Source organism: Nicotiana sylvestris, chromosome 2 (genome assembly GCF_000393655.2).
Source record: "Nicotiana sylvestris chromosome 2, ASM39365v2, whole genome shotgun sequence".
Classification (NCBI taxonomy): Eukaryota; Viridiplantae; Streptophyta; class Magnoliopsida; order Solanales; family Solanaceae; genus Nicotiana; species Nicotiana sylvestris.
The window spans coordinates 122768407-122782402 of NC_091058.1; the positions used below are offsets into that span (position 1 = coordinate 122768407).

At 34.9% G+C, this 13996-nt stretch overlaps 2 protein-coding genes across 2 annotated transcripts; one reads left to right on the forward strand and one right to left on the reverse strand.

Annotated features, from left to right (window-relative positions):
• The first annotated feature begins 784 nt into the window (after positions 1-784).
• Positions 785-1540, forward strand: LOC138885519 (uncharacterized). Its single transcript, XM_070166476.1, has one exon. It carries the CDS (start codon positions 785-787, stop codon positions 1538-1540), a length of 756 nt encoding a protein of 251 aa, XP_070022577.1.
• Positions 1541-7112: 5572 nt separating this feature from the next.
• LOC104239329 (carbonic anhydrase, chloroplastic-like) lies at positions 7113-8936 on the reverse strand. Its single transcript, XM_009793938.2, has 7 exons — positions 8809-8936; positions 8208-8348; positions 8048-8085; positions 7851-7967; positions 7713-7766; positions 7434-7490; positions 7113-7354 (listed from the first exon to the last, which is right to left on the reverse strand). The coding sequence occupies exons 1-7, from the start codon at positions 8882-8884 to the stop codon at positions 7190-7192; spliced, it is 648 nt and encodes a 215-aa protein (XP_009792240.2). The 5' UTR covers positions 8885-8936; the 3' UTR covers positions 7113-7189.
• Between the last annotated feature and the right edge of the window lie 5060 nt (positions 8937-13996).

The following is a 13996-nucleotide window of genomic DNA, read 5'->3' on the forward strand; positions in this document are numbered from 1 at the left end:
GGAGATCTTTCAGAAGCTCAAGACTACCTTGACCACAGTTCTAGTTCTAGTTTTGCCTTCAGCTTTAGGCTCTTATACAGTGCATTGTGATGCTTCTCCGATAGGTATTGGATGTGTCTTGATGCAAGAGGGTAGAATGATTGGTTATGCTTTGCATCAATTAAAATCCTATGAGAAGAACTACCGTGTTCATGATTTGGAGTTGCCTTCCATCGTTCATGCATCGAAGATTTTGAGGCATTATCTCTATGGTGTATCTTGCAAGGTATTTACAGATCATCGGAGTCTCCAGCACTTGTGCAAACAAAAGGATCTAAATTTGAGGCTGTGAAGATGGTTGGAGCTACTAAAGGACTATGATATATCTATTCTGTATTATCTTGGTTAGGCCAATGTGGTGGTTGATGCCTTGAGTAGTAAAGCAGTGAGTATGGGTAGCCTTGCATTCATTCATGTTGGTGAGAGACCACTTGCAATTGATATTCAGGCATTGGCCAAAACGTTCGTGAGATTAGATGTTTCGGAGCCTATCGGGGTTCTAACTTGTGTGGTTTCTCGGTCTTCCTTATATGATCGCATCAGAGAGAGCTAGTATGATGGTCCTCATTTGCTTATGCTTAAGGACACGGTTCAACATAGTGATGCCAAGGATGTTACTATCGGGGATGATGGGGTGTTGAGTATGCAAGGCCGGATATATGTGCCCAATGTATATGGGTTACGTTAGTTTATTCTTGAGGAGGCCCAACGTTCGCGGTATTCCATTCATCAGGGTGCCGTGAATATGTACAAGGACTTGAGGAAGAACTATTTGTGGAGGAGAATGAAGAAGGATATAGTGGGGTTTGTAGCTCAGTTCCTAAATTGTCAGCAGGTGAAATATGAGCATCAAAGACCGGGCGGATTGCTTCAGAGGCTTAAGATTCTGGAGTGCAAATATAAGCGTATTACCATGGATTTTATAGTTGGACTCTCATGGACTTCGAGGAAGTTTGATGCTATTTGGGTGATTATGGATCAGTTGACCAAGTCCGTGCACTTAATCCCATTTGGGACTACTTATTCTTCGGAGCGGTTGGCTGAGATCTACATCCGTGAGATTGTTCACCTTCACGATGTGACACTGTCTATCATTTTAGATCGGAGCACGCATTTTAAGGTACTTCTCAAGGTTTCACCCTTGAAGGGTGTTATGAGATTCAGGAAGAAGGGCAAGTTGAGCCCTCGGTATATTAGGCCGTTTGAGGTGTTTCAAAGGATTGGAGAGGTGGCTTACAAGCTTTCCTTGTTGCCTAGTCTGTCGAGTGTGCATCCATTATTTCATGTTTCTATGCTCCGAAAGTATGTTGGAGATCCGTCTCATGTTTTAGATTTCAGCACGATTCAGTTGGACTGTGATTTGGCTTATGATGTGGAGCCGGTGGCCATTTTTGGTCGGCAGGTTACAAAGTTAAGGTCAAAGGATATAGCTTTAGTAAAGGTGCAATGGAGAGGTCATCCAATTGAGGAGGCTACTTGTGAGACCGAGCGGGAGATGTAGAGCAGATATCCACGCTTATTTGAGACTCAAGGTATATTTTTAGACCTATTCGAGGAAGAATGCTTGTTTAAGAGGGGAGGATTTAATGACCCAATTAGTCGTTTGGAGAGTTGTAGCCCTGTTCCCCCATTTACTGTTCATTCCTTGCTTAATTGTTGTTATGAGATGAGATACTTAGTCTTAAGGGTTGAAAGCTTATATTTAAAGGTTGACCGGATGTTGATTTATATGTAAACGATTCCAGAATAGAGTTTTGATGGTTCCATTAGCTCCGTTGGGTAATTTTGGACTTAGGAGGGTGTTCAGATTGTGAATTGGAGTTCCATAGTTGAATTAGGCTTGAAATGGCAAAATTTGGAAATTTTGAAGTTTGACCGAGAGTGGACTTTGTGGTTACCGGGATCGGATTGGGGCTCCGGGAGTTAGAGTAGGTATGTGGTGTCATTTGTGACTTGTGTGCAAAATTTGAAGTCAAATGGACGTGATTTAATAGGTTTCGGCATCGAATGTGTGGAAAATAGAAGTTCAAAGTTCATTAGTCTTGAATAGATGCGTGGTTCTTGGTTTTACCTTTGTTTGATGTGATTTGAAGGCTCGACTAAGTTTGTATCATTTTTTAGGACTTCTTAGTATATTTGGTTGAGGTCCCGGGGGCCTCGGGTAGAGTTCGGATGATTATCGGACCAAGTTTGGAGTTATAAGGGGTGTTTTACCTGGAGTCTTCATGTGCAATCGCACCTACGGAGCTTTGGTCGCAAGTGCGAGCTGGGAATATCAAGTGAGACCTAAAGAGGATTGGTCAGTGGTCGTAGATGCTATTCAAAACGGAGTCGCTCTTGCAAAAAGGTGGTCGCAGAAGCGGAGAATGAGAGAGGTTGAAGGGGTCAGGTGTTTCCGCAGAAGCCGACGTGTGAGCGCAGAAGCGCTTCCATAGGTTTAGATTTTGGTGCGCAAATGCGGAGTCTGGGAGCTTAAGTGAGCTCTGTAGATGCGGAGGTTTCACTGCAGGTGCAGTCCCGCAAAAGCGGAAATTTTGGCCGCAGGTGCGAAAGCATTGGGCAATGTTTAAATTCGAGGGTTTTCGAGATTTTAATCATTATGGACATTTCAATCTTGGACTTAGGCGATGTTTTAGAGAAGTTTGAGGGGTTTTGTTGAGGTAAGTCGCTTGTGGTTAAATTTATTCAATAATTATGTTTCCCTATTGAATTTCCCACCTAGATTGTGTAGTTTTGAGGTGTAATTTTGGGAGTTGAGGCTAGGAATTTGGAGAGTTTAAATTGAGGATTTTGATGTCGATTTGGTGTTGGATTTTGATAAACTTGGTATGGTTGGACTAGTGGTTGAATGGGCTTTCGGATGTTGTGACTTTTATCAGATTTCGAGACGTGGGCCTGAGGCCGACTTTTGAGTCGACTTTTGACTTTTGATTAATAACTTAGTGTTTCCATATGGAATTGATTTTCTTTAGCTCGTGTTGATTGTATCGAACGTTTGTGGCTAGATTCGAGAAATTTGGAGGCCGATTCGCGAGGCAAGGGCGTGTTGCAGTAAGAATTTGCACGGTTTGAGGTAAGTAACAGTTCTAAATATGGTTTTGAGGGTATGAAATTCCTAATTACGTGTCATGGGAATGGTGTTGAGGTGACACACATGCTAGGTGACAAGCGTGTGGGCGTGCATCATAGGAATTGTGACTTGGTAAATTCCATGGAACTGTATAGTTGAATAGTCTGTTGTTATCCGTATATTGTCAATGTGTTATAGAAATTAAGCTACAAATCATGTTAGAAATCATGTTTAGGCTATATGTTGGTACTGTAGGGACCCGCAAAGATCGTGTTACATGTTGAATTATCAGCTAAATTGCCATTTTGCACCCAATCACAGTTTTTACTTACATATTATATCTCAATCTCTGTTGTTCTTTATTGATACATTTTATCATTGTTGTTTGGGCTGATTATCATGATTATTGAGAGCTCGAGAGAATGGAGAGATTGATGACTGAGTGAGGACGAGAGCCTGATTGTGAGGATATTTATGGGATCTAGCTACACGCCGTAATATGTTTTATTGATTAACGTCGTGAATGGCTTATTATAACGCTTGGGCTGAAGGAGCCCATCCGGAGTCTACACACCTACAGTTAGTGCAAGTACCTACTGAGTGCTAGTGCAAGTGCCGAGCGATTGGGAGGATTGAGTGATTGTGAGGATGGAGTTAATGGGAGGACTAAGTGACTGATACTCTAAGAGTATGTACGCGATTTCATTACTATTTGTACATTAGTTGGCATATATATGACCGTCATGTAGTTACTGAGTTGTGCCATATTCTGTTTCAATTGAACTTGACATGATTTAACTATTTTGGCTTTAACTGTCGAACTTGGAAGCATGTTTATTTTCCTATATTGTATTTTCTATAATTGAACTGTACCCGTGAAGCTCGTCACTACTTTCAGTCCAATCGTTAGTCTTATTGCTTACTGAGTTGGTGTACTCACGCTACATCCAGTACTTCGTGTGCAGATCCAGGTATTTTCGGACACGGTGGGTGTTGATTATCATAGCAGCTTAGTCATTCGGAGATTTCGAGGTAGTTGCCCGGCGTCTGCACACCTTGACTCTCCATCCCTATCCTTTAGCTTTATGTATTTAGTTTCAGTTTTTTTTTTACATAGACAGTGCTTCAAACTTGTGTTATATAGACGCTCATGTACTCAATGACACCCTGGTTTTGGGAATTTCCGTATTGAGTTTTTGACTTTCTATCCAGTTTATGAGAGCTTTAATTATTTAAACCTGTTTTAGTTCACTTTTCATTTAAAAGTGTTGGAAATATTTTGAGGTGTCGGCTTGCCTAGTACCACATTAGACGCCATCACGACAGCCTAAGTTTTAGGTCGCGACAGTACAAGAAATAGAAAATAAAACAACAAAGGAAAGAAAATAAAAGGCTAAACTACTGCATCCCCAGAATTCGGGGGGAGAGAACCCAGGATAAGTAGATGAATCTACCGCCGGATCGAGGTCTTGACCTTCATTAGAAATTGCAAGTGGGAATTTAACAAAGCTGAAAAATATTACTCCATCTATCCCATGTTATGGGAGGTTCTTTCCTGTATTTTCTCTCCCAAAATAATAATATTATTTTATATTTAAAAAATATTTAATTTTAAACTTTCTTATTTTATCACTAATAATGAGATGATTAGCTACACAATATGACTTGTTTTAGCGTACAAATATCAAAAGTCTTCGTCATTTCTTAAACTTCATGTTAAATCAATCAATATCACACAAAATGGATGGAGGGAGTACTATCATTGTCTAAATTTGTTGATTATTTGTCTCATATTTCTGATTTTTTTTTGTCGAATTGATCAGATTACTTCATGTCACTTTTAGAAAGGGCAGATTACTTCATGTCACTTTTAGAAAGGGCATGATGAAGAGTTCGTAAGAGATGATTATGGTTAATTCTTTAAAATCTTCTTTGGATGATGTTAGGACTCAAAGAAGTAATTTGAAGAACTTATTTGATGAAATAGAGATTATTTATCTTGTTAAGGGTTGCAATGTTGAAAATTGGAGGAGAAAAATTATAAATAGAGGATTTCATTTTGATTTTATGGGCGTTGCTCATTTGATTTCTTGTCAAGGATGATTAAATGAAAGTTTGTTGAGAATTTTTCATAAAGCACCATCTTTTAGGTCTAATTTGTCATTTATAGATACCCTTTGTTATATTACGTGTTATAGATACCTTTTATGTTTTTATACAATGTATTTCATGTATTTAAGTTGTTGTATTCATTAATACAACAAAAAAAATAGGCGTAAAAACTGGAATTCCAACTAAGTTTGACATGTATTTAGCTGTATTCAAGCGGCATTAACGTTAAATACAGTAACGTATCTGCGCAAAATCTGGAAGGTTAAACTAGTTAAAAACGGAAGGAAATCAAATCACATGATATTCTCCTAATTTAACTCAACGAACTAAAACGATCCCTCATTAATCTGTATTTGAAAGATACATAATAAAGATTATAGCTGAATAAAGAGAAATACATATGAATAATACAGTTGAGTAGAACTGTATACAGTTGAATACAACAAAATACAACTTAATTCATCTGAATAAAACACTTGAATACAACAAAATACAACTGAATAAAACTCTTGAATGCAACAAAATACAACTAACTTCTACTGAATAAAATAGTTGAATATAACTAACTACAACTGAATACAACTAAATACAGTTGTATAAAACACTTGAATACAACTAACTACTGCTGAATAAAATAGTTAAATACAACTGATTAAAACTGAATACAAGAGAATATGCATAACTTTTTAATACATCTAAAATATATAAATGAATGCTACTGAATACATGTGAATACAGCTGAAATATACATTCGAATACAACTGAATACAAATAGGCGATTTGGGCGATCTAGAGAGAGAAACAGCCTTATGGCTTCGCCGGCCGGCGGCCAGCCATTAATTCCGGCTGGTCAGCCCACTAACACATCTGTCCAACCTCCTACAATAACTACAAACAATCCCCAGCCCTCAAATCCCACAAACGAAGCCATGAATTACGCAAAAGTTGTGAACCCTACTTCGACGACCACTACCAAGCAGAATCGAGCCGCTACAGTTGAACCAATTGCTCTTCGTCTATCAAAATCAACGAATTAAACTTACCCTAAGCGATTGTAATGGAGTGATAATGGAGGAGAACTAGAGAATTTGGGTAGGAGAAGAGGTATGAATCATGAGTTGAGGGAGAAAGAGTAAAGTGTATGCAAAAAGAGAGAGAGAGAGAGAGAGAGAGAGAGCGTGGTTAGTCAATTTTACCGTGATTATGTGAGAGAAAAGACTAAAAAAGAGAGAGAAAAAAATATTATTTAGCATATATGGTGTCTTAAATGTAGGATGTAACTATAATTAGATATTTGGCTATAAAGTATAAAAGGTATCTATAGAATGTAATATTTTAAAATGGTATTTATTTAAAATAAATAGGGTACTAAGATTTTCTATAGGGTGTAAAAATTCCTTGTCTAAAGTGCTTTATCGGCATAGTTCTATTTTTGGACAATATTGTAAACAGTTAGTATTGGGCCAAAACGAAATGGAGGATAACCATTGTCTTATTTCTAAATATTTTTTCTATAAAAGCATGTTGAAGAGTGTTGAACAGTAGTTACGAATAGTAATTAAATAAATTATAGTTACTAGGTTTTAAACTAAAGTACTTGTGAAAATTCCTCTATCTTTAATCCAACAAACCCAAGACAAAATAAAAATTATTGGGACCACACTTTCCAAATTAGTAGAATAAAGCTTATCATTATACATTATTTCTCTGCAGAGCGGAGTTATTATTACAAATAAAAATCACTAGTAGAATAAAGCTTATCATTATACATTATTTCTCTGCAGAGCGGAGTTATTATTACAAATAAAAATCACAACAGATTCTTTTCTACCATTGATGAGGGAATCTTTGTCCACTTTCTCTTTTATTTATTTAGAAATATAAACTAGCACTCATAAATGACGAATACAACAAGAAAAAGCAAGAACAAGAGGTATCTTCTCCGGCTCAAAAATAGTGGTATTGAGTTCATATATAATAAGGATCAAAAAGACCAAAGTTGACTCCCCAGAGCTCAAATCTTCCTTTAATGAAATCATAGTAACCTCCCTTCAACGCCAAAGTCTTATTCACCAAAGCATCGCTCACAAATGGGTATGTCAGTAAATTGGCTAGTGATACATTCACAGCTTCCTGCAGTTTATTCATTTGCATTATTATCTAATAAAAACAAAAGTCAAAAAGACAATTATTTGGGAGAACAAAATTTTACCATCTTACAGTATTTGAGTTGCTCTTCAAAAGTTTTGTCCCCATGTTCAGCTAGAACCTTCACCTTGTCAGGTAATCCAATTTTCACCCAATTATCAATAAAATCGCTACATCATCACATATAAGCATTTCTTCATTAGTAACATGGCATAATTAATTGTTTAGTTAAATTCAATTTACTTAACGATATATACGTTGATTCAGATCCATCTTCTGGGAGTTACACGAGAGCCTTAATACTTCCACAGGCACTATGCCCAATGACTAAAATATTTTATACCTTAAGACGGAGAATAGCGTATTCGATTATAGCTCCTACTCCCGAGTACTTAGTCTGTTGCAATCCAATTCCAATACAAAAGTCAAGCAAACTTTCAAAATTGATACAGAATATATAGAAATCAAACTGATAAATGACCTTGTCGTAAGGAGGGACCATGTTGGCGATGTTTCGAACCATAAAAGCTTTACCGAGCTGAAAATTCAGCACATGAGATGGGCTCACTCGTGAATCGGAGCAGGCAAACACCAGAAACTGTTACATGGTTGGATACTTGATTTTTCAGCGATAGAAAATTAAATTATAAAATAAAAAAAATAATATAGCTCGTATACCTTGGGTTCGTGTCCTTTCTTGAGTTTATCAAACAGTTCTGGATTTTTGTTGATACATGAAAGAAATTAGTTGGTTTATTTAATTATTATTTTATGAAAATTAATGACACACTTTTAACATGTTAGGGAAAAGAAAAAGAAGGGAACGTAGAGGCTTTACTCATATATCTCTGTTTTGAAATAATAAAAGCCAGTCTTGATCCTGTCAACAGGGTCGACTGATTTGAAGCATGTCGTTTGTAATTCAGCTGTGATTTTATCAATTCTTTCTGCTGCAACCGGTTCCAGTTCTCCCTTCTCACTTCAATTGCATGATTTCCAAATCCAACACCCATAATTAATACTCTTGGTTTATTAAATTACTACTTAAGTAAGAAATGTAGATTCTTAAACAAGTGCTTTTATGTACCGCACTACATCTATTGCTCCTTTAGTAATTATTACTATATAAACATATATGTTACAATATAGTTCAACTACGTGTGTATGTATATATATATATATATATTACTTTTTTCTAAGAATAATCATTGAAATATTCAAGAAATTTTCAATAACTTTTGTAAGAAACTATTTAAGCAGCTAGATATTTGGAAATAATTTTGTTGAAGAAGTTTTAAAACGTAACTTTGAACAAGTACTTGGGTTAAAAGCAACAACTTTGGTGCTTTTTCTAAATATTTTAAAAAAATAAAAGTATCGTATGATTCCTTTTTAAAGTATATTTCAGTTAATGTTATAGATACGATGGTCCAAATTACCTGAGGAGGTTCTGAAGTGAAACAATGGCCTTCTGGTAACTTCCCTTTGCCATGTCTTCTCTCTGCAATTCCCCATTTTTAGTCAGAATTTAGCAAACATAAGAGAACTTTTTTTTCTCTACTGTATGGTGAAATCAAAAGGTAAGAGATAGACCTTAAAACAACTGGTGAATGGGCTATTTAATGGGTAAGTTTCTATGTTTTGCTTGGGTATTAATTATTTTATTTATATGGTCTAAAAATATAAAAAGTCCACGTGGACTGTCAAGTCAGATTTTTTCACCGGAAATATTAAGAAATCCAGTTGAGTGATCATCAGTGTCAATAGGAATAGTTAGGGGACTTTCTTGTTACATATAAAAAAAAATGACTTTGCTCCATAATTTCGAATAGTTTAGATCATCTCAATAATGGACTCTCCATTTTGGTTGATTTTCAAGTTTATTTAGAGCTACTACATGCACATGAAAGAATTGAAGAGTACACTTAAGAAGAAAATCGCTTCCTTTTTATCTCGTTTTTATTCTCTAGGTTCTTTATGTGTATTACGAGACAGAAGCTAACGTAATTTCGGAGATTAATAATAACAAAGTAAAAGGTGAATTAATGATAAGAGAGCCATGTATGCAATGCATTATTAACAAGATTTACTTGGCTAGATAAAAAGATATTAAAATCATCTAATTAAGTTATATGCACCAAAAATATAATTATGTAAGTATTTAAATTTTTGCATTGACCTGATTATACTCGGAAGAAATAGGTTGTAAAGTCTAGTCGCCTATAATTGCAATCAGGCTATATTTAATTTCTTAATGCAAATAATTTTTGTACTATATCATGTCGACCAAAGAATATCTATAGGTAAGCTTAAAATGTGAAATTTGTAATGTTAAAAATAAAATAAGTTAATATGCTATAACATGTCAAAATAACTTGATGATTTACAATTCAACGCTATACACAATGTAAACTCTAATATAAGCTATATATATCAATCTAAGACAAAAAGAAAGAAGGTGAATTAAGAAAAGGTGAGAAGGTATATTTATACCAAAGTGAGGTGATGATGGGAGCAGCAGCGGAAAAGAAGCTGAAGAGTTATTAAGTCTTGCAAAAACAGAGGGGAGAAGAAATTAGCTAGTAACTAATAAAACTAGTTAGCGGGTCCTCTAATCCTCTTTCTTTGTTTTTGTATACAAGTCATTATCATCTTTTTATCGAACGTTTTAGGTATGTTACATAAAATAGCCAAACGATGAAACTGTTGAAAACGATGCTGGGCAAATAAGAATTTCAATCCATTCGATCTAGTCTTCTAGATATTCTTTTGGTGATCACCATTTCTCAATTAGCTACTAATGTAAGTGGATTTATGATTTATTTAAAGTGTAATTTTTTTTGATATATTAGTGAATTTAAATATGTGTTAGCACGTTAGTTGCCAATTTACCAGATAACCAATGAATATAATAGTTTATAAGTACTGACCTCATTATATAAATAATTTTCAGTGTATAAATTTTAAGTTCAGTGCAAGTTTTATGCCAAGCCAATAAAGTCAAGTTAATTTGGTCTGCGTAGAGAAAAGGTCTTTCAGTCTGTCCCTTACAAATGCATATATATATATATATATATATATATATATATATATATATATGTGTGTGTGTGTGTGTGGTTACAAAATAATGGACATGTTCATTCTTCATCTCGGTTGGAAGATAAGATCTTATGTAGTTATGTTACTCTCCTGATAATTCTCTTTTTGTATTAACAAATAATATTCTACCTAGAAATTCAAATTTAAAACTAAGCCCCGTTTGTTTATAATTTTTTTTTCTTTTTTTCAATTTTTTTTTCAAAAATATTTTTGTCCATGAAAATTTGCAAGTTTTTGGAAAAAATTCGAAAATGAGTTTTTCGAAAACCAAAAAGAGGTTTTGACCACTATTTCAAAATTTTCAAAAAATATTTTTCCCTACTTACAAAACTGCAATATTTTTCAAGAGAAATGCATGTCCAAATATAATTTCAAATTTAAAATACTATTTTTCAGTTTAATTCCAAATATTACTTTTTTCAAAAATTTCAATTTTTTTGTCCAAACGCCTACTAAATACGGGGTTCTCAAAGAAATGTTATAAGTACTTAAGTAGTATTAGAAGTACCAAAGTCTCCAATGTTAAATAGCATGAAAAAGATAATACAAATAAAATTTTCAATATATAACCTATGGCTTAGCTTTTCCTAAACCTAAAACATCTAGTTTTTTTTTTTTTCAACTAAAACATCTAGTTTGTACTTTTTTTTTTTTGGTTAATCAAAGCCACCTTAATGGTGGAGGTTAGGCTGACCCCTACAATAATAAAAGTAACTAATAGCAAAACACATGTACGATAGGAATGTGTAGCCTAGCCTCATCTCTACAGTTATGGGCATCTAATATCCTCCTACGTGCATCTTATGGACATCTACTGTGTACAAATTAATTATAACAAGCCAAACAACCGTTTTCCAAAATCCTGGCAACCCAAACGTGTCAACAACTGCTGAAATACTACTGATTTTTTTTTTGAGCAAACAGAAAATATATATATTAGTAATTAAATAGGGTTCAGTACATTATACGCATACTTGAGGTCTTTAAGGACACTTTGATTACCTAGGCTTGCTAGAGTGTTACGAGCATCGTAACATAGAAATTTCTCAAAAATATATTGTTCTAGTAGCTCCTTTTCCACAAAACATTTTACATAAGGTGGAGCTTCAACAAAAGTCGTCTTACCTTCCAATTGATCCTTAACCTTTCTTGTCATGTGATGAGCTACATTATTTCCTTGCTTGAATGTGTGATGGAGGAATATCTCCTTCTGTTGGTGCATTAACCACCAGCATTTATTAACAATATCGCCATATAACTTATTGCCCTGTAGGATGGATTGGATAGCCTCCAAAGAATCTGTCTCTTTTGCAAGCGGGTACATTCTCCATTCCTTAGCCATTTTGAGTCCCTCTAGTAGAGCTTTTATCTCTGCTTCTAGTGATCTGCCTGCATATGATTGTTTATCAAAGCCCACAATCCAGTGTCTTTTGGCATCCCTGAAAATACCTCCCAATCCACATTTTTGTGTAACACTGTCAAAACTAGCATCAATATTAAGTTTAGACCATCCTTTTGGTGGTTTTTGCCATGCAATTTTGATGTGGATTTTTGGAGGAGTGTACGTACTTTTTTCAGTGAGGAGTTTATATTCAAGTAGCCTTTTGAATAATAAATTCACTATTGATGGGAGTAGTCGTGTTATTTTGGTTATTGTTGTTTCTATTTATCCAAGTGTACCATATAATAAAAGGAAAGAAGAGGACCCAATTAATAAAATTATTCCTAATTGGGTAGTTCAAAGATTTCAATTGGTTCAGCCAATGGTCACCTGGTGCTTCATAGTATTGATGCCACCTAACATTATCCCAAAAAAATTTGGTCGCCTTTCAGCTAAAGAAAATGTGAGCTATAGATTCTTCCTCGTTATTTCTGCATATAAGGCACATTGGATCGACGTTTATGCCAATTCGTGCTAGATATTGTCTACAGGGAATCCTATTATGGAGACATTGCTACATAAAGAATTTTATTTTGTTGGGACAATTGAGGTTCCAAACCTATTGGAAATCTACTAGGTTATTTTTTGGAGACTCTAATAAGTTGTAGCATGATTTGGATGTGAAAAAACCTTTAGTAGTTAGTTACCATATAGGAATGTCATTTCTTGGTCCCTTTAGCCGGATTCTAACCTTATTGGTGGTTTCCTTAATATTGTTGGGAATATTAAGAGAAATTTTATCAAAGTCCCAATTTTTCCCATTAAATAAGTCTTTTAGTTTTAGAGATTGATTCTTTTTTTTGGAGTGGTCCTTCCACTGTTTCCCTAAGACTTCCTACCTTTGGGATCCAATTGGTTTCCCATATATTCATGTTGGAGAGAATGTGAGGAGACCAAATAATTTTTTTAGACCATAAATCCCATCCCTTTTTAATGCTTTTCCAAAGGAAAGAATTTTTATTCTTGGCATTACTAGATGTATAGGAAGAGATTAATAGAGTAGCCCAAGGAGAGGTAGCATTGGTGAGCACTCTCTATACCATACTAGCTAATGTGCATAAATTTTTTGAATTTGCATTATGGATTCCAAGTCCTCCATTTGTTTTTGATTTGCAAATGGTAGACCAATTTATATGGTGAATGTTTTTCCTCTTATTTGTTGACCCCCAGATGAAATCTTTTTGTACTTTACCTATTTTGCTAAGGGTCGTTCTGGGCAGTAAAGTGTATTGCATATAGTGATTTGGTATTGAATTTAAACAAGAATGTGAAAGCGTTGTTCTACATGCTATATTTATGAATTTCATTTTCCAAGCTGCTAGTTTAGATCTCATTTTATCAACAATGAATTGGTAGTCCCTTGGCCTAGGATAGTTATTTAAGATAGGGAACCCTAGGTAAGAACCAAAGGACTCACTTTTTTTAATTCTTAATAGGTTTGTAATATCTTTTATGATAGTTTCAGAACAATTTTTTTGAAAACATTATTTTTGATTGGTAAGGTTAATTTTTTGTCCTCAAATATTACTGAAATAGTCTAGTCCTCCCTTGATGGCGTGGCATGATTTTTTATTGGCTTTGGCCATCAAAGTGAGATCATCTGCGAAGAATAAGTGGGAAAAGTTGGACAATTCCTCCATGTGGTTATTGGATCCCAATTCCTAATATCTACTTGATGGTTTATGTATCTTGAAAGCATTTCCAAACAAAGGATTAAGATATAGGGAGAAATGGAGTCCCTTGCCTAATCCCCACTACTTGGCTCAAAAGAGTTTGTAATGGAGCCAGTAACTAGGACTGCTATCGAACTTGTTGAGATACAATTTAGTATGAGTTTTGAGAATTTGGGGGAAAATTTGAAATATTGGAGGGTCTGATGTACAAAGGACCACTCAAGTCGATCGAAAGTCTTTTCCAAATCAATTTTAAGAATCATTTGTCCTTGTTTTCCTTTTAATTTTTTTAAGTTAGAAACTAGGTCTTCGATAATGACCGCATTATCAAAAGCTCTTCTATTTTTCATGAAGCTAGATTGAAAGGGGCTAATTAGGTGATCAAGGAATGGTTTTAGCCTGTTTGCTAGAATT

Excerpts from the sequence above, each read along its gene's own strand:
- LOC138885519 (XM_070166476.1), top strand. The coding sequence starts at position 785 with ATGTACAAGGACTTGAGGAAGAACTATTTGTGGAGGAGAATGAAGAAG.
- LOC104239329 (XM_009793938.2), bottom strand. The coding sequence starts at position 8,884 with ATGGGGAATTGCAGAGAGAAGACATGGCAAAGGGAAGTTACCAGAAGG. Across the intron at positions 8,349-8,808 it reads TCACTTCAGAACCTCCTCAG|TGAGAAGGGAGAACTGGAAC; the intron begins GTAATTTGGACC and ends ATGCAATTGAAG. Across the intron at positions 7,767-7,850 it reads TGGTCCCTCCTTACGACAAG|ACTAAGTACTCGGGAGTAGG; the intron begins GTCATTTATCAG and ends GGATTGCAACAG.